Source organism: Acanthisitta chloris, unplaced genomic scaffold (assembly GCF_000695815.1).
Source record: "Acanthisitta chloris isolate BGI_N310 unplaced genomic scaffold, ASM69581v1 scaffold26919, whole genome shotgun sequence".
NCBI lineage: Eukaryota > Metazoa > Chordata > Aves > Passeriformes > Acanthisittidae > Acanthisitta > Acanthisitta chloris.
The window spans coordinates 20,766-44,090 of record NW_008693478.1 but is presented as its reverse complement, the minus strand read 5'-3'; the positions used below and the strand labels follow the sequence as shown (position 1 = coordinate 44,090).

The window sequence follows — 23,325 nt, the reverse complement described above, 5'->3', positions numbered from 1 at the left end:
ACTAAACACTTCCAAACACATCACAAAAGAACACAAATGGTGTTGGGGTTGCCAGCTTCATACACAGCAAGTTTCCACAATACACAGACATTTAAATAGCAGGTATTTTTGTCTGGCTTTTTTTTTCCTGGCTTTTTTTTTCCTGCCTTTTTTCTTGTCTCCCTTAAGAGATTACTTAGGATCACATGCTTGAGACAAAGTTCTGTATGTTGTTTTAAAGCTGATGAGATTAACTTTCTGTGGGCAATAGGCGCTGCTCTTTCCTTTAGAGACTAGAGGCCTTTGCTGGCCATCAACCTCATGAAATACAAAACCAGCTCATTACACAGGATCAACACAATGCTTTTATATTACAGAAAGTCTTAGCTTTTTGGGTTCTAATACTGAAAAAACCCAGAGAGTACAGAAAAAAGCCCAAAGCACTGGACACTGTGCCAACAGGGTGGCTATAAAGTCAGCTTTACAATCTCTGCTTTCCCATTTCCTAGGGTCATTTTTGATGGGCAGCATTATCTCTTTTGTCACAGAGGTGCTGTGCTGAGGGCAGGCGAGTGTATTTTCATGGTTCTGCAAGGCTGGTGAAAAGAGAAACTTGCCAACCTAAAAGCAAGGGCAGACAGCAATGCTTATCAAATGAGATGCAGGGAGCACTACAGTCACTATGGCATGCTGGAAAATCAGATTTCTACACAGTGCAGGTGTAGGGAGGGGCCCTCAAACACTCCCCAGAAAAGGTTTAGAGCATTGACATTAAGGCTTTCACTTTTGTGAATAAAAACAAACCAATTTTCATGTCTGTCAGTGAATCTCAGGCCTGTCCAAGCAGACTCCAGCTGAGAAGAACCCAAAGAGTACCTTGCCAGCATCAACCAGGACATAACCCACAGTGGCATGTATGTGTTCTGCCTTTTGAGAGGATGGTTCATCAACAGGTGGCTGAAGCACAGGTCTAGTGGAATTACAACAACCAGTAAAGTGAGCTGCAATCTCAGCACTCCTACTGCATGCATGCACTTGCTCCTTTGTTCATTAGTCACTTGTCACCGGCACACAGGGAGAGACCTGAGGTATCTCCTGCGAGGTGATTCTGATGACTTTTCCCATGGCTTTGGAAACAGCTAGTCAAAGAGATCTTGGGTGATTTTTCTAATTATGACACTTCAGAAGAAGGTGGACCTGCAGGAGTGCATATGGCTAAGTACCAGTGCTAAAAAGCTCCTTCAACTTCCCTCCTGCCTTTGTACAGATCAGACACACTCTGCACGAGCTAACAAGGAGACCTCCATCAGAAGGAGATTCATTGCAAGTGACAGTTGCTAGGAAATGGTAACAATTTTAAAACGGCAAAGAAATACACTTGTCCCATGATAACCTAGTGGGTGAGGACTGCCTGGGGACAGGGACACTGTGGATTCAAGTCTTGGAATCAATAAATACTCTTTGGAGCAAGATGAAAGAACTTCAGTAGGAGACACTGCTTCCTGCTGTGAAACACCCACTTGCTCCTACTCATCAGTGTAACTTATTACCATATCCCAGCTTGAGTTCTCACCCCCAATAAAGAGTTGATAGTATTTTTAAAAAAAGTCTAGAAAGGTGTTAGTTTTGTCCAAGGAAGATTGTTGTTGGCTCAGAAAATTGTTTCTCTTCCAGTCTGGCCCATCAAAAAGCTGATGCTGGGTGAAGGCTGCAGTTGAATTTGCCTTCCTGGAATCCATTTCTCCTCCCTGCATGCACAAGCGCACTGGAGGTGTAAAGGCAGCAAGTGTGACTGCTGCTCAAAGCAGGTGGTAAGCAGAACCTCAACCCTTGCTAAATTGTCCTTTTACTATCACTGGAGCTATCTCCATCTCTGAAGGGCAGGTGACTCAGAAAGGAGAGGAAAAAGTTCATTTCTTCAGCAGATCCAAGCAAAGACCCATTCATCCCCAGTCTTGAAAAGGAAAAATTTGCCACTGCAACAACTAGAGGAGATAGAAAATGACTTGTTTATAGAAATCTAAATGGCTGACCCCCATCGGCCAATTTCGGAAAGTCTCTGAGATAATCGCACCTGTCCAGTAATAAACGAATGAATCAGAAAAGGAGGCTGAATAGAGGTATAAGCAATAATGCTCAGAGGCTGCCTGATACAATGGCCAATCAATAGGAGGGCTGTAGATCAGGGTGCTAGTTAGCTGGAAAATTACCGCACCGCTGTGTGCGTCACGCTGTAGGGATCCTGGACAATCAATGTGGGAGGTATTGATTTAGTTATTATCACTTCATACGCTCCAGACATTGTTAAATATACATTTATTAACAAGACTGGGGTGCATTGGTAAGAGAGGGAGCTTTAGCCACTGCAGTATCTCCCAGAACTGATCAAAGCTCAGCTATGACAGAATTTAAACTCCATGTTCTCCCTGCCAAGTCCTGCTCACAGGACAAATCCTGCTCACAGCGCACTGCTGAAGACGCAGCTTTTATCTCACAACAGAGATAGGAGTCTTGGCCACAAGTCAGTATTTTGCACTTGAGATTTCAGGAAAACCTATCAGAGCAGCAGCAACAAGGGACGTGGTGGCCAAGGGTCAACCCAAAGTGAGCGATAATTGCATGGTTGCTTCCGAAAAGCTGGAGGAAATGAGGTCAAGGGAAATAGGGAGAACAGTAGTAAATAAAGGAAACTGGAACTACCTCCAGGGATGGAATAAAGACGAGAGTCACTTCCCATGTGTCTGGCTCCCGTGGTGGCCAGCACACTTGGGACACATGCCATTCCATTTAGTGCCATTTTACCGTCAACCTGCTGCTTGCATCCTAAAGATAAGCATCGCTTAGGAGCAACTCTTCCTGCAGCAGCAATCTTGGGAACTCCTTCAGGCTTCCCTCTTGTGTGCACACCTCCTGTGTGCCTGCCCGAACGCAGCTGGGAGCAGCTCTGCGCAGTATTTTTACAGGGTAATGCTGGGGTGGAGCAAGGGTCAGAAAGCCAAGCTTCATGCCCAGGGTAAGGCTGTGTACAAGTTACCCTGCCAAGTGAGGCAGAGGGAATTATAGAGAAGAAATTGGCTCCCTGCTTTGCTTTGATCTCATGCTGGATGCAGGACTCTTAACAATTTTGTGCCTTGGCGCTCTGATTTGATGTGTTTGGATAACGTCATTTATCAGCCTCCAGAGAGACCTGCTGAGCAGAACTGCTGCCAAGAGCAATACCTTGAGATCCAGCACCAATGCTCCTTCAGCAGGTACAAGCACCTCACTGATACCTGAACTGTCCTCCCTGGCTGAAAATGTATCAACTGGACACATCCATGCTAGAACAGAGACTATGGACCTATACCACTGCAAAAAGGGGCCCTGAGAGAGAACGTTTATACAAAACCAAGAAGAAGAAGGGAGAGCATTTCGTGGAGGAGACCGAATCCTGTAATTTTCTCTGGACATTGTGGTTAACTCTTCCACAACTTGGCAGTCACAGCTGTGGATGCTGTGTACCAGGGAGCAAGTCTGTGAGACTGAGCAGACAGAATGTGATAATTTTCAGCCTTTGTGCCCAATGCACATTTTTCTGATATTCATAGCATCTTCCCCTGAACACTGAAAATAAGAACAAACTTTCTTTGCCTGATCAAATCATTGCTTTGTTCAGGTAAAAGGCCAGAAGAAAAAGTGCACAAAAATACCATGGAAAAGGAAAAAGGACCTATCCATAGCTTTGAGCCAGTAGGCAGCAATGATCCTCCTGGGAAATCTCCCCTGGGAAACGGCTGCCCCCCTCTTTGCAAAAAAACTTTAACCCAAACACTGGTTATTTGTTAAACATTAGCATGCATGTGATCTTTGTTTCTCCAAATTAAATCGAGCAATTCCTACCCGCTGTCCCAGTGGGCAATCACAAGCAATTCCGTTAATTAAATTATCTCTGATTCTGCAGCTCTGGAATCTCTCAATTGACTAAGTCTGTGCTTTATCATCAACAAAATACTGGACCAAAAAGGAAACAAAAAAATGCTGATGTCAGAGTGATTGGCTTCAGTTAACCCTTCCCAGCTGGATATTAAAGGCTGCTCAAGAAACTGTTGTACTGGAACGAGCCCAAGAGCAAGAGCCTTGTACCACAGATACCAGTAGCAGCTGTTCACTTGTGTTTCCTTTCCATTGTACAGCAAAACACAAACACCACACCATCACTGCATCAGCATCCTGCTTTCTTGAGAGCCACAGAAAGACACAAACTGTTAGCTGGTGAAGAAGCACAAAAACACCTCAAAGATCAGTAAGCCCTTGCAAATATCCGATCCTCCCCTTATCCAGATCTCACTTGATGTACCCTGCTGTGAAGGAGTCTCTGTAAAACATTCCCCTTTGGTTTACCTCAACTGGATATAAATTTTCCTTTCTTCATAAACAGCCACACTGTACACAGCATTCCATAAATTTTTACAATTCCACTGTTTGTATGTACCTTGTAAAAAACGCTTAGCACTGATTAAATGCACCACCAATAAAATTTCATGGGCTACTTTTGACACTTGATATTCTGGCCTTTTTCTCTCTTCCTCATACATTTATTTTTGCTTTTCTATGCCTGTAAACACAGACTGGCAGAGAGGAAAATGTACAGTACCAACTGACAAACCCAAGAGTGATGGATTTATTTTTAAACAAAGCCTTTATCTTCCCTTGTCCAAAGTGGAGAACCTGATCCCAGCAGAACACACATGCCTCCTCCTTGCACCAGGGGCAGAGGTCAGGTCACTGGCAGCTTACGTATCATAAATATTAGAAACAGACTGGTTGATAGTTTAAAGGCAGAGTCAAGCTAAAGTAAGATTCCAGGAGCAGAGAAATTCCCCCTGGCCATATCCAACCATGGCCACAGATGACAACTATCATAACCACTACTCAGCTGCAGGAGAGAAAGCCTACTGCAGTCCTCGCTTTGTGGGGCACGAATCTGCAAGACTTGATAAAATGATCCAAAGAATGATCCCAACATCAGTGCACAATCACATAATTGCAAGCTGTCTCTCCCAGCCAATTTACATTTGGGTGAGAGGGCAACTTTTTCAGAGAAGAGACCCTGTTTTATCAGCCTGTAACATGCTGTGCATAGCTCTGTGACACTGCGGATGGCAGAGCACAGCGATGATGTCGCGGCTCTCGCTCATACATTGTCTTCATCACAACTCCCTTGCTGTCTGAGTTTCAAACACTAACTAAAAACACCCCTACGTTTTCTGAGACAAGAATTGCTTCCGTTTTCAAGATGATAAAAGAATCTGCCCCCTGTTTCAATTTAGCAAGCATCACCTGCAGCAAGTATTAGAGCTAAGGATACAGGGAGTTTATTTTGGCAGATGTGGGTGAGCACTACTGAAGTCAGTGGGAGATCCACAGACTCAAAGGCCTTTTACACTTACTTGCGTGCAAGAACATAACATAAAGCTGGAAAAAACCTCTTTTGTTACTAACAAGCATAACACTTAAACTGCTAAGTAAGCTTTTAAAAAGAAAAGTGACAAGTGGCTGTAAAAGGAAACGGACACAGCTCAGGCATGTTCAGTATGTTAAGTCTCTGAAAGAAGCCCAGTGTCAGGCACTGGTGGCAGACTGACTGTGAATCACCCCACAACATGTGGGCTACCAGATTGGCACGATGTACTGTGATTTTATTTCACTAGATGAGCTGGTTACAGCAGAAGGGGGCAGATCCCTTGCTGCAGAAAATTGCCCAGCAAACCTGTTTACAGTCGAGCCATGTCAAATCATACCAAGTGAAGTTTAGACCCTCCGTCTGCAAGAGTGCCAGTGCTGAAAGCAAATCTTCTGGCAAGACATCAATGTTTTAGGAACTGGCTTCCCCTACATTTAGCTAAAAATCTCATTTATTGGGTTTATTTGTTTTTAGACTAACCTCCTTTAAAGAGGCTGACTTATAATCCTGTAAAACACTGTCACATGTATTGAGGAAATTGGCAAGGATGCTAATTTATTGTCCTCTAGGAAAAAAAGCCCTCTTTCCTTGATTAATGTATGTTTTTGTATTGTAAGATATTAAAGAATGTTGCTTCACCTGTAATTATAGAGAATAGTTTACTTTGGCAAAGTGCCCTGGCTTCTGGTTGCCAAGTTATGAATAATGCAATGTCCCCCGTTCTAATTTCCGTGTTCTAAGTTGTGAATTTGGAGCGGGTGCATGCAAGGGCACACACACACGACGCCGAGGCGCTCTCAGTCACGAGCGTCTCTATTTTATACTTGCTTGCACAACTTGTTAATACCAGCATCTGCTTGCCAAATTCAGAGTTTGCTTCTGACTAATTTCATCTTGATGCAAACTAAAAATGTTGTCTCTTTTTTTTTCCCCACAGAGGAATTATTTCTCTTACACTTGCATGCACCGTTGCAATACCACTGAGGGGAGCTTACCGCTGCAAGAAGGCGTTTTAAGCCGCATTTAGCAAGGACTTGGGTAGAGATTCCCTGAAGAATTTAATGACAGAAGAATTCATTTTGCTTTCATATCTCCCCCGCCCCTGTAACACAGAACCCAACAATGTCTTTACAGAAGCGGGAAGTAAATTCAGGCGCTGGCTCTTTCTCTCTCTTTTTTTTGGCCCGTGTTTCGCTGGGACACATGTGCCCAACCCCAATCAAAACAGAGACAGATGGCACTGCTGATCATTCAGAATAGAAGGAGCCTCGGAGTCAGCATGTTTAGATGCATTTGTAGGGCTACGCAGTATCTGCTGGCCACTGGGACTGATTTAAAAAGGCGGCGAGTGAAAGTCTGAGTTTGCGCCAACATTTTAAATGTGCCATTTGAGCAATTATGGTTCTACATGAAAGCTGGGAGAAAGAATGCATGGGTCATTCTGATTTAGATTTAGAGACTATGTCCCCTGTTCCAAAGAGAAAATAAATGCAATCCCATTGCTTTACTGGAGCAGCTTTGGCCATAAAGGAAAAAGCCATGCTACGGGAAAGTGGTTTGCTGCAGTAAGGTTTTGTTGAGGCAGCATAGGCTGAGTGAGAAAATGATTCTCTAAACAAAGTTCCTAAATAGAAATAATTACTCATCTAATGTGTTATTATCTTAGCTCACTTTTCAAACGTCTACTACATCCTGGTGACCCTAACTGTATTTCTAACAGATCTGCGAAGGAGCATCATGGTTTCCATTTTAATACAACCCAAGGCCACAAAAGACGCAGTAGAAATGGAAAATGCAGCTCTTCTCTCTGCTGTGGCACATGGGTTAGAGGTTCCAGCCCACTGAAACTTGCCTCCATCCACAAGTAAACATGTTTGGATTATGACCAAGCTCCATGTATAGCTAGGCAGGTCTATTTTTCTACTGGAAGACTTACGGCAGCTGTAACCTGTCATCTTACTGTGGCCTGGAGCTGGTCTATGATTATCGGTAGCTTTGGCTGGATGATCAGGGCACAAAATTATAAAATATCCATGAAGTGAAAGAGGAATAGCAAACTCCTAGGGCTGAAAGGTGCTCAGAAGGTTGGACATGCAGCTGAGCCTTGCAGCCAGCCTCTGTGAGCAATTAAAGAAATGCCTTCTACTCTCCCATGGCCCACATCCAAATGGCCGAAATAAACAGGAAATATCTATGCTACTACAGCAGCACTTGGACTCATCTATCGCCTTTTAAGGGCTTTACTGTGGAGGTGATATGCTTTCCAGAACCTCCATTCATGAGCGCTGATTGGAGGTACACAAGGGCAGTGTGGTAACACATCCTCCAGACAGTTTCCTACAACTGCTGCTGCCGCCCTAGAACTTTTACACCCTTGCTGTTTCCTTTGCGGGGAAAGAAAGGATCAGAATTAGCATCATTTAAGGTAATTGTGCCTTCAAAAAGAAACATGAGGCTATTAAAGGAGGCCACGGCACATTAGTATCGTATAACCAACTGTGGTCCCAGAGCTGGAAGAGGAAACCAGCAGTGTAGGGGAAGGACAGGTCATGAGCCAGCTATCTGAGGGAAAAGCAGGAACACTTACGCAACCAAGTGGGAAATAACAGTTTTCTGAGGACAAAACCCAAAAGGAATCATCAAAAAGGAAGAAAGAAGAAAATGAAGACATAGGATGGAGTGGGCCATAAGGTTAGGACAAGCACTGAAACTGAAGTGAGGGCAAAAAATCAACACTAATATTAAACTACTCTAATTACATTATTTGCTATTGCACTGCTTCTGTAAAGGTAGTGCTGGGTTCTGTGTTACAAAGGCAGAGGGGATATTAAAGCACAGTGAACTCTCCTGTCATTAAATTCTTTGGGAAATCTTTTCCAAGCTCCAACTAAATGCAGCTTAACACTCCTCCTTGCAGCAGTAAGCTCCCCTCAGTGGTATGGCAACTATGCATGCAAGTGTAAGAGAAATAATTACTGACTCTACAGTGGTCCCAAACATGGGTTAGTGAGAAGTAACACAAACCAGTGGAGTTTTTTAGTATTATTTCATATTTACATTTACTAACTGCAGCCTAAGAAATGCATAAACTACCAAGAGCTGTAATTACAATCACCCTGTTGTCATACAGCAGCTGGCACAGCACAAACACTTACTGAGTCCTGCCACAATGGTCAGTGAGTGCCAAACACAGCAGTAGCCCTGTTAGCACCAGCACACAGCCAGCCTGTGCAGCCAGGGCTGCCCCTCAGCAGATGCAGGAGAGTGACAGCAAACTGGCAGCGGATGGGGCACAACATGATCCCTCTTCTGCTCTTCAAAGGAACATTTCCATCCAAACAGGGAACACAGCCTACCTAAAAATAATTGTTACTTTTCTCTTGAGAGTATTTGGGCACCATACAAACATTTCCTAAAAAAAAATAAAAATCAGTCCCTGCCTCTTAATTCTTGCAGCGTAGCTAAGGGATGTGAATAAACAGTCACATCCTCAAAATATTTTCAGAAGGAACATAGCAAGATCCACAATGCTCCATCAGAGACATTGTTAAACACAACAGGCTAATTTTAGGGACGAGTCCTCTCTCTGACAAGCTGCTCACACATCTAAGGACAGAATTTGTCTGCTAGAAGGCAGCTATTTGTGTTTTAGAAGCTAAAGTTTCTCTTACCTATGGAATAACTCCGATATTTCACAGGGAATCATCATCCATCTAACTGAAGTACCCTCTAACAGACCATCAGCCTCATATCCCCTTTGAAATAGCACAGCTGAGCACTTGCTGGGCCACGATTTATTTTTTACCTTCTAAGACATCTTGCTAACTCTATAGCTCAATAGTGACAGTCGAATTTCACACTGCGATAGCCCCCCATCGATTTTTCATTCCCAGGAAGCAACTCTACAAATTAAAGTTAACAGCATTTCTGAAACTAAGGAAAAAACAAGAAAAAAGAAAAGAAGGGGCAGGCAAAGAGATATAAATGGCAAGATGCCTAAACCACACCCCCAGCATAGGAGCAAAATTCCTTCCTGGGTTTTTCGCTAGTTATGGGACAGGGATGCTACCGCCCCTGAAGCCTTGGGTCTGCAGGTACTTCAGCTCTAAAGCATCACAGGTTCAACAGACATAAGAGTCCCTTCCTATATGGAGAGTCAAAAATCTACAGAAAACTGCCCCAAGGCATGAGAATTAGACCAAACCTCTGGACACAGATGCACTAAACACAGACACCACCTTCCCCCAGGTCTGAGCTTGTACAGCCAACCTGCCTCACTGAGCTTCATTAACCACCAGCCTCAGAGGGACCATGACACTGATACAGTTTCAGTTGGCACACTGGTTTTAGACCACCAATGGCACATGAAACACTACCCAATAGTTAACAGAGGGTGTAGAATCAAGAAACACAGCTCAGCACTCTGCTCTCCACCACCACAACCTAGAGGATGAAGTAATGCCAAAGTCTGACTTGAATGAGAAATGGAGCATCTACCTCTGCACCCTTTCAACACTGAACACCAGTATACATTACAAACACATATTACATACTACTGAATCACTGAAAATGACTAAAACCTATTGAAGGTAAAAATCTGGACACAAGCAGCACAGCCTAGCAGTGCTTTCTCAGTCTGGCTTGACAATCTCACGCTTCAGTTCAGCTTTCTGTATCCTGTCTCAATTTCACACAGGCTAATTGACTGGACCAGTAGCATCATGCTCTCTCTTAGGAGAGCACAAAGGGTTAGTTCATTTATGATTAAAGTTAATTTTTTAATTCTTTCTTTACTATGTTCTTGTCTCCCAGCAAAGCCTATTACCAGTGTGACACTATGGAGAAGGGCTGAGGAGCGCTTATCCTGTGGTGTGAATTCATAACAGCTTCTGTTTCCCTCTGACATACCAGCTTAAGCGTGGCTCCTTTCCTTACAGGCCTCTGCTAATCCTCTGGCTTCACACTCACTCTGCTCCCAGCTCGACCTGTCTGCCCAAGAGCAGAGTCCCCACAACCGACGCTGCTACCTCCCCCGACTGCTCTCACACACTGGACTCCGCAGAAGGACCCCAGCCTAAACTTGGTTTAATTTTAACCGATGCTCCTTCCTGTGCTGCTGTGCCAGAGCCCCTCTGGGGCTGCTGCTTTTGGAGCAGCTGGATGGAAAGAGGTGAGGTGAGGGGGAAGGGTAGGAAAGAGGAGACAGGAAAGATAAATACAATTGCTTTTTGTCTCTAAAACCCTCTTTTTAACCCAACGAGCATCTCATCCAATGAAGCATGATAAGCATGAAGTGTTATATAAAGAAGATAATTATAAAGGGATTTAATGCTTGGCAGGCTCGCAGTGCAAGGTTCAGAGTGGAGGTAGCATACTCACTTCAACAGCCTTGTATCCGGGTTTGCTATTATGCCGGCAGTGCGGCCGGGGACAAGCGGAATCAGAAACAAGATTTGTTTTACAAAAAACAAGAGCACAGCCCCCTTCCCACTGAGGATGGCAGCTCCAGTCCCACCTCCTTCCACTTCTGTCCCATCCCTGATTAATGATGTTGTCTGCCTGATTTATGACCCACCCCAACAGATTAGAGTTTCCCTCTTCAACCTCCCCCCCTTTCACCCCTCCCAGAAGGCACAGCCACACTCCGCTGGAAATATTAGAGAATTATTAAATAAACATTCATACGTCATGTCTCTTCCCATACTGAGCTCATCGTAGTCAACGCTCAGCGGCCGGGTCCTGTTTGCTTTGGGGCTGACACCAAACAGCTGGAGTGATTCATGGAGAGGCTGGCTACAATGCTCTGTGCCATATATCATGCTCGCAGCGCTCCCTGCCCCGGCGGAGATAAACTGATCAACCACAACGGGCTGGAATGAATTTATGACAACACAAAATTGAGGAAAACAAATGGGAGGTGACCCAGTGGGCCACTAACCCAGACTCTCTCGCTGGCCTGCAATCTAGTCTGGTGGCAGAAAGCAAAATTGAACATTGGCACTCTGAATTAAGATGCTGGCTTTTAACCCCGGGGAACCTCGGTTTCAAAATGGCACCAGACCCTCACAGGCAGCATATCTTGGGAGGGAGAAGGGAGGAACCCTTTTTGTGGAGAGGGTGCTTTTTGCAGCTCTCGTATGCAACAGTGCTTCCACTGAGTATGATGTTGGCAGAGGAATTGGGGAAGATGCCTGAGCAATTAGGGACCAGCTGCTGTCTCTGAGAAAAGCTGCATCTCAAGTTGAGGTAAAAGAGTGTCACACCAGGTGAGCTTTGCTTTGGCAGTGGCTGGGATCTTCAGCAGACAGGCACCGCTCAGTTGGTGTGAAGCTCACTCACCTCTCCCCGTGAGCCTTCAGCACCCCAGGATGTCTCTCAGACACGCCATATCGGTGAGACCAGAACAGCTCAGCATGGCTGAGACACCCCATACTGCTGGGAAGGAGAGCTGGAGCAGCACCATGTCTCTAGTTACCTGTGGCTGCCATCTGAAGCTCAAGACAGATGAGACCAACTTGCCCAAGCTACTGATGACCCGGCATGGTACAAGGAGTGTGGCAACAAATACAGACTTACCCCAAGCCCCCCCTAGTCATTCTACATGCAAGAGACTAGCCAATAAAAATCCAAGTTTAAACTAAATTAACTTGCTCAAGCAAAGAATTTCAGCTGTGTGCCAAAAGGAAGATTGCTTGCTGTACTGTATTAATGGGTTAAAACCCAAACAAAACCACACTGCTCCCTTTGCCTGGACTTATTTTTTGGAAGAGGGGAGGAAGGAACATCATTCTTTTGAGAGAAGGATCAATAGGCAGATCTCTGCTAACTCTATTAGCCACTGCTCTAAACGGAGAGCACAGCTGACACAGGTGCTAAGCCATGTGCTTCTGGACAATTTAAAAAATGCTAATCAGGTGCTACACAAGGTTTAACATGCCAATCAATAATGCTCAGATTTAAAGGCAAAAATTGAAGTTATAAACAATGGAGTAAAGTGATGCTGCCAAAAACTTCCTGTAAGCACCACCCAAAACAAGAAAAATGAAACCAATTTAGCTCCAGATTAAGAAACAGGAACTACAGATGAATCAATTTAGCCTGTTGGGCTGGGTCGCCATATATCATGGCTCAGCAGTGGAGTGGGAAGCAGCCAGACAGTGCAAAACCCTTCCCCCTCCTTTTCTGTAGGCTTCTAGCTCTGATCCCTGTTATCAATTAATTTAGCAGAACCCCTCTACACAGACAAGCACACAGAGCATTCAGACTCCTTAAATGGCAGGACAGAAACTATTTATCACACATGAATCTCAAAGGAAAGGAAAGAGAAAAAAAAAAGGCATCTAGGAATTCTCTACCTGAAACACCATCTTGTCTTCTGAACCTCAGTGAAATAAAGCACCCTAAATAAAAAGATCTCCCTGCTACTTTCAAAAATTATCATTATTGGAAAGATCGATCAAGACATTTAAGGCATGTGCTGTAATTTCTATTGGGTTTCGCTGACTTGTAGCACAACTGAAGCCTTAGTGGGGCAAGGTTATTGCAGAGTAAAGTGTGCATACATGTGCACACACATACACACTCTCCCCACTTCACAGTGGTGTTAGCACAAGTGTTGTTTGGAAAGGATTCTGGGATCCTTCAAAAGGTGCTAGCTAAAGCCTCTTTGATCAGATTATTAAAGCTATGTCAATTTTATCACTTGAGCTCAAGTGTTCTGGAAAATGTCAAATCCTTTCAGCTCTTGCAGTTTAAAGATTTTCAATAGGAGTGGATCTGGGAGGGTGGAAGGCTGCTGGACTGGCAGGAGGGAGGCCCAAAGGGAAGCCAAGCACCAGCTGAGACAGAGACTGACAGATTAGGGCAGAAGGGGTAAGTCCTCGCCACCAAGAACAGCATGCAATGGTTGGCTTACTCTAAGGACAAAGCTGTTTCTGCACTGACCTGCAAGCTCCCTAACTCAGTGGTCCTTGGCCAAAGACCGCTCACTGAGAAGCATGGAACGGCAGACAGCCAACACTTGGGACATGCTAACAAAAAGGCTTGTAAAAAGGAAAGTGCCGAGACAGCAGAGCAGAGTTGAAGTTTCCTCTGCAGCAGGGAGTTTTCCCAGTTAACCCCTGACCGTGAACATATGCTCTGCCAGGCTGCCTGAACTGTCAGAGACTGTGAAATGTGCCAAGGACACAACCTTTCAAGTAAGTACCAGGGGTAGAAGGAGAAAAAACCAACTTTCTGTAAAGTCAGCTTAATGCTACCACCAGATTTTTCTCCATCCCAAATTATCCATGGACCTCACTCCCAAAATGTAAATGCTGTCTGTTTAAAACCCAGCATTACCTCACTGCTTCCACCTCATTCAAGCCATTTTGTTTCTCACTTGATCTTGAGGCAACATTTTATGTCAGGCAATAACCAACTAAAAACACTGCCCCATCCCAACTAATGCAGTTCACGGCAGCGGAGAAGAGCCTGTAGTTTTAGTACTGGATCATCAAATCTGCCCAAGCAGTAAGTCACCCTAGCAGCAGTGGAAGGAAGCTGAGGATAGAGGTTGCTACTCAAATGAACAATGCAGATAAACCCGTTTATTTCTATCTCAGACTAGACTGCAGGTATCTAGTGAACAGCAAGGGGCAGCAAGGGAGATGCCCAGGAGCCCCTGCACTACTGCATGTTCAAACACTGGGACTTAAACGTCTGAGTCACTGCAAGGTCTGCAGGTAAAACATCTCCGGAACTGAGACATTATTTCTTTTAGCCACCATACAAAGGTGCAATACGGATATTAAGGAAAAAGGAATTCTCTCAGTGAGGCTTCTGGGAAGTTAAATGCTGCTGGAGAGACCTCCCTTTTGCTAGAGAGACCGAGGTGGAACATGCAGATACCATGGAGAAAAATGAATACAGACCATGTGAAAGACTGCACTCAAGAAACAATGATAAGGTAACTTCTCCAGTAAAAGCAGGATCTCATGACACATTGACAGCAGAAATCTTGCAGGGGGAATTGAAAAGATCAAAGTACAGCTTGACAAGCCAATTGCTTTTGTCAGGTTAAAGTAGGTTTTGAACTTTCACCTCCCGTCCAAACTTCCAGTTCTAGTCCAGGCTGTCAAGCGACACAAAATGTAACTAGAATACGGTTGAAAGCATCAATATATCTATTTACATATTTTAAAAGTAGACAACTCGCAGTGGAGAAGCCCTTTAGTAGCTGTGCCCAATTCCTTGTCACTGGGTACCTGCCCACACAGATACGTGGTGAACTCCCCACAGGCCCTCTGTGAACACAGTGGTGGCAAGTAATCCAAGATGAGGCTTCATGCTGGAGCATGGTTTCCCTTCTCAGTGGTAAAATCTTTATATATGCCTACCCTCCAATTACCATTACTCCTGGGAGAACCAGATGGGACACTGTGGTTTTTAAAACAAGAAAACCAAAAGCTATCCACTTCACACTCACTTTTCAATGTCACTGTTCTTACAGGTCTTCTGCATGGTCTCCTGTTTACTGCTTTCACCATTACTCGTTGAGGGCATTTCTGTTGAGGAAAGAACAGAAAAATTAGTAAGAGAACATTTGATCATTGCAATGAAACAGTCTTATCAAGTTTCAGAAGCAGCAGACTACGATGAGTCATTTTTATGTCAATTCTCAGATGCTACGTGCTACTGTCTGGCAGGGGAGGTCTCTCTCTGGACAGCATGCTACTATGATTCTGAGCTGATGCTACAACCCCTACCCCCTGTCCACTTCATACTAACTGACCCTCACAGATGTACCAGCTGTTTAAGCCAGAGGTCTAATGTGGCTGTCATGTGAAAGTGTACTTCTAGAAATGTGGATCTGGAGCAAATCCACCCAGATTAGACCCTGCCCTCAGCTTTTCCTTTTTACTGAGACCCCTCAGACACAAGCAGAAAAAAATATGCCAGGTAACTAGTATGACAGAACAGTCTGCTTCATGGCTCTTTCCAGCACTGGAGAGGGTGTGAGACATCAGTTAGAGATGAGACAGAAGAACTGTCCTGGGGCCAGTCCCTGGGCTGTAGGTTCAGCACTGTGGCTTCAGGTAAAAGGTATGAAGAAAACAGCTTATTGCATGTGTCATCAGGGCTGCCTCCTCATGATCTCTGCAGCTGTAGCTATTGAAGCTGATCATACCTACAAGCGAGTGCTCCTACATCACAGAAAATAAATGTGATTGCCTATCCCACAGAAGAAAATGCCTGCGATAGATATCCTATGTTCTCCATTTAACTGTCATGCCCTTGGCAAAACTGGTTCTACTCATACCCTCTCCCACTGGCAAGCCATTATGTCTTGTAGGTACTTTCAAGGCTGGGAATCAAATGCCCAGAGCATGACAATAACAGAACAGGGAACAAAATCATTGGGACAAGTCTCTTCAGGTCGCTGAGCTTCAGTTCCCTTCCTAAGGGAGCTGGAGCAGCACTGCCCAGCTCTGGAAATGGATTTGGCATCTACATCTGGAAAACGCCAGGTTTTATTATTCTCATATTTCCACTAGGTTGCTGCTTACACTTCCAGTGCTGCGGGCATTAAATAAAAAACCCCAGCAGTTGAATGGGTGTAACACTTCCCTCTTTCTCCTTAATGCTATGAGCTTTCAAGTAATGCATGCAAAGGTACATATTCACATTAACTTGTTTGCTCTGGAGTCTCAACTACATGTTACGAAGTAGGACAGATCCTAGAGTTCCCCTCTAAAGGTGCAGGCATCAGAGCCACAGGCTTCACCTGCCATACAGAGGCCAGCAAGGACAAGATCTACCTAAAAGATCACTACACAAGTCTCTAGCATACCCTTTCAAAGAAGGGAAGATAAGAAAGCAGTTGAAAAAAACCCGAACTAGTGCACCTGTGTAGTTTAAAACCCCAGCAGCTGAACACCACCATCACACAGTTAGGCTCTGCTGGTTCCCTCTGTAATACAGCAGTTTGCCTTTCAGTGACACAACAGCAAAGTCAATCCAACCCCGATCTCTTATCACCATACCAGTTAAGGTGGCACTTTTGGGAACTTCCCCAGCTGCCGCTGACTACAATTAATTGTGCTGTAAAGTTTCAAAGAGATAGTGTGACTGTAGGTGCATACATATCTGATGACGCTCAGCAAGAGCGTTACTAACTACCTCGCCTAAGTACTGGCAAGCAGAAGATATGGAATATCTACCTGCCCTCCTGTAGCACACAAATTAATAATTTACATGTTCAACACTCACCGTCGCTGGCCCATTTAGAAAACTCCGGTGTTATTCGAGTACTGGGTGTGCCACCACTAAAAGAAAAAAAGGCAGAAGGCTAAAGGTAGAATATGGAAAATTTTACTGCTTGGGAAAAGCTAGTCCTTCCACCCACCACTTCTCTCAATACTTCTGTCACTCTAGACTTCCAAAATGTGAGCAGCTGCAGGATGTTTTTGTTCTCCACATTTCTACCAGTGTTCTCCCAACCTGCACTTCCAGCTGCGACCTCTGCAGAATCCCATGGGGGTTGTGATGCTGACTAAAGGCTTGGGATTCAAACAGCATGTGTGACATAAGGCTAATTTTTGAATACACAGTTTCAAAGATGAAGGCCCTACTTGTAAATAGAAACCCACCATGAAGCTTCTTCTCCCTTTAAGAATAACTTCACACCTTCGTAAGCCCCATCTTTTCCCTCTTCCCATTTGAAAAACAACAACACTGAAGTACAGACAACTCCTAAACCTGTCCACTCATTTGCAAGCTTGTAACAGAGACTGTAAGAGAAAGGAATCTTCTGAGCAGACTGCACACTTGTGACTATAGGACATTTTAGCTCTATGTGCCAAGACAGTTGCATTCAAAAAGTAACACAGGCTCAAGCTTCATGGCATCAGCTACACTACTGCATTTGTACAGAACCTCACCAGAATTTCAATGTGCTTTTGCAAGCAACATCACCTCTCCAGTTTTAGAGATGGGCAAACAAGTCCAGGAAACACATGAGGACCTTGCCCAAACATCAAAACAACGCTTTAGGTGGAAGCCACATGTAGGAATTGTGTCTCCTGGCCTCAGGTCCTCAAGTAGTCTCAACAAACACTAAGTGTCCAAAGCCCACAGTATCCTCCTGCTCCAATACCACAGTCCTGGCTGTGAAGGAGCTTCAGTATCTTTGAGGCCCTGCCTTTGGACTAGCATGGTTAGCAAAGTATTGAATGGACCAGAGGTTTGGATCCAGTGTGGTGAATGCCACATTTCTGTGGAGTGGAACCTAATTTTGAACTAGTGTTTGCGACAGGCTAAGCAGTAAGAAAACTTCATTTCACAGCTCTATCAATCACTTCCACCTTGACCTTATAGGATCACTCAGTCAAAGAGATAGAGGGGTAATTTAAGTCCTGTTTTATGCAGGGCAGAGGGCTCAGAAAGCAATCCTAGCTCCCTGTTAAGACTCATTTTATTTGCCTGGAATGCTTCCCCAAGTGCCCTGAATGCTGGCTGCTTACATTCTCCACATATGTGTGTGGGCAGAGCACACATCCTGCCCCAATCCAGAGCTGACTACAGAAGGATTAGTTTGCACTCCCCACCCACCATGTAATGGGATGCAATGAAATCACACCTGGGATGTCAGACTCTACTGTGCCAAACAAGATTAGGATGACATCACACTCTACTACAAAGAGGCCGCATTACATCATGAAGCATGATATTTCCCCATCACCATCTTCTGTCCAGCACTGTTCAGGGTGAAGATGGGCAGTGGGGTGGCTCAGGGAGGGACAGTGTAAATGGAGGGTTTATTGAGGTTGCACAGGTAGAAATGGAGACCCACCCATCACACTATGCTTCTTCCTAAGTCTCTCACTGCAACCCTTGCACTCAAATGAACAGGTGTTTTCCACAAACTGAGATTCCCCCAAAGGAATTTAGAAAGGCAGGACACTTACTTTAAAACAGCACCTCGCAGCGCCTCCCTCTCTTTGGCTTCACCTGGCTCTTCTCCAGTGCAAGGGATTACGTCTGCCTCTGTGTACCTGAGCACAAAGAGTTAAGGAACATACAGCCTTGCTACAGACAGTGCAAGGGTTTTTGAGATGGTTAGGACACTATCTGGGATATAGAACAAATTCATTCCAACTGGGAATGCCTCAAAAGAAGAGGGGCTGGGATCCATGAAGAGGCTTGCTTTTAAATTCTGGATTAAAGTTTTGGTTTAGGTGGAAAGAAATGGAAAAGCCTTTTGACAGCAACATGATGCCACAGCCTCTTAGAAGGGGAAAATCAATTTCTCAACCCCTGCAAGCCTAATCTGAACAATTCCACTCTGTTTGAGCTACAGAGATCTTTTACCAGTGAAGGGTTGGGCCTTCAATCTCACAGGCTGGTACAGATTTCAATAAAACCTAATTCTATAGCTATACATTGCTCCTCATCACAGCTAGGGCAGTGTCTGCCTAATACTCTTGCAGAAATTTCTTCTTGATGTTACAGCTGCCGTGGGGCAGAAGTCTGCCCACAGCTCTCCAAGAGCTGTGTCTGAAGAGCCTGGCTCACAGGTGGAGAAGTTCCCAAAAACTGTCCTTAATGATAGTTCTGCCCATGAGGTGTCTAATGAATGGACAAAAAAAAATCATAATCAGTTTCTCAGAGTGGAATGTGAATAGTGCTTAATGCATAAAACCCATAAAACAAAGGGGTGTCTCATGAAAATAAACTCAATTCCTACCCATGAAGCACGAAAAGCTATTCATATGGAAGAAACCTGGATGAAGACAACAGATTGCTTATGAAATAGAATAGAGAAGCACCAACTGATCTCTTCCAATATCTCCTGTAGTACTGCCTCAACAGAAGGATCTCAAAGGAAGTAACTGGGAATCCCTCCTAGTTCAAATAACATGGTAACTGGAGAAGGCTGTGTCATTTCCAGCAGGACTGCACACAGTTATCCACAGCTTCCCAGGGCAGTGTTGTATAAAAGGTAGCTGCAGATGCACCCTCTGAGTTCCCTCTCAATAAGAGCCTTTCAAAAACGATACTGTGGTTTCCCATATTCAAGTGTGTCGTCTCCATCCACATCCAGGTCAGCATCGCTGTCTGGATTCTCCTTGCCGCTGCACATGATAAACCCAGAACCTGAAAGAAAATAAAACACACGGATAAGCATTAGAATTGGAGATGAAGTGCAGGAGATCTCTCAAGAATGGTGCTACAGCGTCAGTCTGCAGGCTGTCCTTTACTCTTAGCAGCCTCATAAAAGGTACTATCTGCAAAGCCTGCACAAGAACACTCACAGAAATGCTCTAACTTCTAAACTTCATGCTGTAAAATGTCCCCAACACTAAAACCGAAACATTCCTGACCTTTAGCTCTCCATATGAGTTATTTTAAAACTGAAGGCATTAGAAGCGTCTCTCAAAGGCAGAAAAAAAATGAAGCTAAACAGGGAAGACTAATTTTTTGCAGAAGTAGTTAACAAAAACTACACCACTAGCAGGTAAGAGAAGGAATTAGTCCTTAATTCAGATGCAGGGGGTAGGCAGAGGATCTAATACAATTAGAAACATCTTTTTCTTTTAAAAATGCATTTAGTTGTGGCTTAGTTTTTTACAATCCAAAATATTTAAAACAGCAAAGCTGTTTCTAGGGGAGGGAAAAAGTATCAGACTTCACAGTCATTAACAGCTCCTTTACGAATATTTCTTGTAAGAGCAAATTCCAATGCAACTCATCAAGAGTTCTGCTCTTCCAGCACAGGTGGGTCAGATGTCCAAACCCAGCTCCAGCAGGAAGCAAGCATTTACAGTTCCACCTGAGACTGACTGTGCAACAATTGCCATTTTCTAACAATTTATACATTTATTTTGGTTCTCAAGCATTTTGTTGACTCTGTTACTGCAAACTCTAACCAGGTTTCTTTTAATTGAATCTGCACAAGCACCTACAGATATGAAGGTTTATTAACAGAAGGGAAACTAAGGAAGACATGTATTTACTCTTTATCAGAGCTAACACTGGATATGTTCTCTCCCATGAGACTGGACATGAAGCAAAGATCTCCTGAACTCCAGGGTGTTGCAAGGTCCTCATGTGTGTTCAGTTCTGCTGCAGAACTAAGCTGTTTCAGGAGATAAGGAGCTGTACTAGATGATCCTCAAGGGTCCCTTCCAGCTCTGATTATTCTGTGATAAGCCATGCACACAGAAAGTTGCTCACACAGCGGCCTTCAGTACTTCTTCACTTAGCAAACCCTGTCCAGACAGCAGAGCTGGACACCTAACTCAGAGGTATCTGCTGGAGCCCAAAGAATCTGGCACATCCAGATGGCTGGTGACCTAAGTCTGTGATAGACCAGGGAGTACATCCCAGCTTCAAACACTGAAAAGAATAAGGTAAATGTTGGCTTGGCCTTGCACAAATGTCCCAAAAAGGGTACAATTCCTGCACTGTGAATGTGGTTCTAAATGCAGAATACTGGCTAAAATTATTGTAGAAGCACTGAGTACTATAAGCATATCTGAAGAATGAAGACATTTCAAAGCATTAGGATAGACTTTTTAGTGCTACATATGACTGAGTCTGTTCATGCCACTGGGCTCTCACCAGCACATTTACACAAGCTCAGAAGAGCGAACCGTATTTCTAAGTCTGCATTGTGCAGAGAGCCAGGCAAGGCGAAGGCCTCATTTCCAAGGACATTGTGCAGACACAGCTCTTTACTGTCCCTCTCCAGGAATGGATGCTCTCACTGATTCATTAAGCCCTCAATAAAATTTGTTGATATGGATTTGATATTTCTCTTCCCTGAATATCAAGAAGGTCCTTAACGAGTGATAACTGTGGCATGACAATGATTTTAAGACTAACCTTTCCCTAGAAGCACAAACTACCTTTTTTACTTCAAAGCAATTACCAGCCTTAATTTTTAGCAAAGGTAACAGCACTAGCACCAACAATACAGCATCCATATCTGTGCCAGGTATCATGCTTGTAGGTCAGCCCTGGTGCCACTGGGGCGGCCCTGTTCCAGCAGATCCGTTACAGAGTGTTTCACACACGGGCTGCACACTGCCAGCCAACACGTGTCAGTGAACTGCCTCCTCTTGCTGCAATGGCTCATCTAGTAAATCTTGACTCATTCAGTTCATCACAATGTTTGGGAGAAGATTTAGAGGAGTAAGGGAGACCTGTCAAAGAAGCTGGATAGTCTTTCAAAGCTGCTTTAAAAGTCAAGAGTGGGTGATGGGACAGTAATTTATAGGCATGGCATTTAACCTGCAGTAACACCATCCCCTGCACCTGGCATTACTTTAGCCCATCACTTCTCGAAGGCCATAAACTTTGGACACATAGGTCTTAATTTTTCTTGTGGCTGTGGGAAACACAAATCATGCAAAGCTGGAGCTGTGACTTGGCTAGTCCCAGAGGGTGATCTGAATGCTAGCCAGACAATGAATGCTTGGAGCAAGTGCCTTGGTCGGGGGGAAGGTGGCCAGAAGAGTGAACGTAAGTGGGACCACTCACTATGTCACTCTCTCTGCAAGGATGCCAAGCACACAGCAAACACGCACCTTTCCATCAATTTTGTTTCCAAGTGACTCAAACCAACTAGTGCTTTATGGCTAGAGCTTAAGACAAGAAGATCTGCTTACTGTGATACAGTTTACAAATATTAAGGCACCTTAACTTCAGAATCCTGGTGTCCTTGCTCTCAAAACCTTTGTACTTAAGAAAATCCCTTTTAAGTCTGAAAGAAAAACACTCCAGAGCTTTTGCTATATCTAGCTCTATAATAGGAACCACTGCCTTGCCAACAGAGTACTATGCTCCTTATGCAGGGAAGGTTCAAGGGGAAGGGTTTGGACAGTATGTGCTACAATGGCAAATACACTGGGATGATCTTTTAGTCAGAGGAGGGCACAGCAGAGAAGTTCACAGGTTAAGATCAGGGGCAGGAGAAGAGTAATTTTTCTTTCCTGATCCAACAAGGACTCCCAGATGCCTAAATGAAGCCACAGTAAGGTGATCCAACTCTCAGTTTTTCACTAAATACAGATATATTTTTCTTTTTAACATGACTGAATGCAGTCCATTGCAACTCGGTAAAAAGAACTGATTCAGAAACTGCATGCTAAACAAAGTAACTTCTGCGAACCCAGAAAATACTCTGAATATAAGCTGTGCTATCAGTTTTAGGACTTCAGAAGGTGCTTTAAAAAAAGGAAAAACGAAAGTCACAAAATACATTTCTGATGCAAATCAAAAGGTCCATAAACCCCAGTACTGCCCCTGCATGTAAATGAACACCAAAGAACAGGATGCAAAGCTCAGCCCAGCATCACCTGTGGAATGAACAGCCTGCCACCAGCATCCTAATGCCCTTTCATCTGCAGCGGTGATGGATTTTGAGGCCAGTTCCAGTGGGATGGGGTTTGGTGCCACAATTTCGACCTGACCCTCCTTGTCTAACTTCCTGGGGTTGCTTCCATGCACAAAGCCAGTGAAAACACCCACACAGCTGTTCAAATATTTGACGTCTGAACTGCTTGACATTATTCATTCATCTCAGGCTCATTCAAACCAGATTTCTGGACAAGTGCTGTTATAAATGGATTAAGAGGACCACTAAAAGCAAGGAAGGCCCAAAAGGAATCACACCTGCTTCTCACTAACTCAGCCCAAATGTAAAGAGGGCTCACAACTTCCAGCTCCTGCGGTGGTGTATGTTCCCATCCAGGAGCAAGGAAAATGTGAAATGGAGTGCAGAGGGTGTTGCAGAGCAGAACAAAATGGCCTTTGCAACAGCATTGTTTTGGACCTACGGGAGGAGAACAGGAGCTTCCAGAAGACCCCCTACCACTACACTTGGGTGATTTGCAATTCAATAGCATGCACTGGGAACA

The 23,325-nt window shown here is 44.3% G+C and overlaps 1 protein-coding gene across 2 annotated transcripts in view; it reads right to left on the bottom strand.

Annotated features, from left to right (window-relative positions):
- RNF220 (ring finger protein 220) overlaps nt 1-23,325 on the bottom strand; it is a 48,069-nt gene that overhangs the window by 11,433 nt on the left and 13,311 nt on the right. For both annotated transcript variants that reach the window (XM_009083092.1, XM_009083093.1), the window contains exons 3-6: nt 19,462-19,558; nt 18,370-18,456; nt 16,673-16,728; nt 14,889-14,967 (exon numbers count right to left, since the gene is read on the bottom strand). In XM_009083092.1, the coding sequence (XP_009081340.1) occupies nt 14,889-14,967; nt 16,673-16,728; nt 18,370-18,456; nt 19,462-19,558 (319 nt within the window). The remainder of the gene's footprint in view (nt 1-14,888; nt 14,968-16,672; nt 16,729-18,369; nt 18,457-19,461; nt 19,559-23,325) is intronic.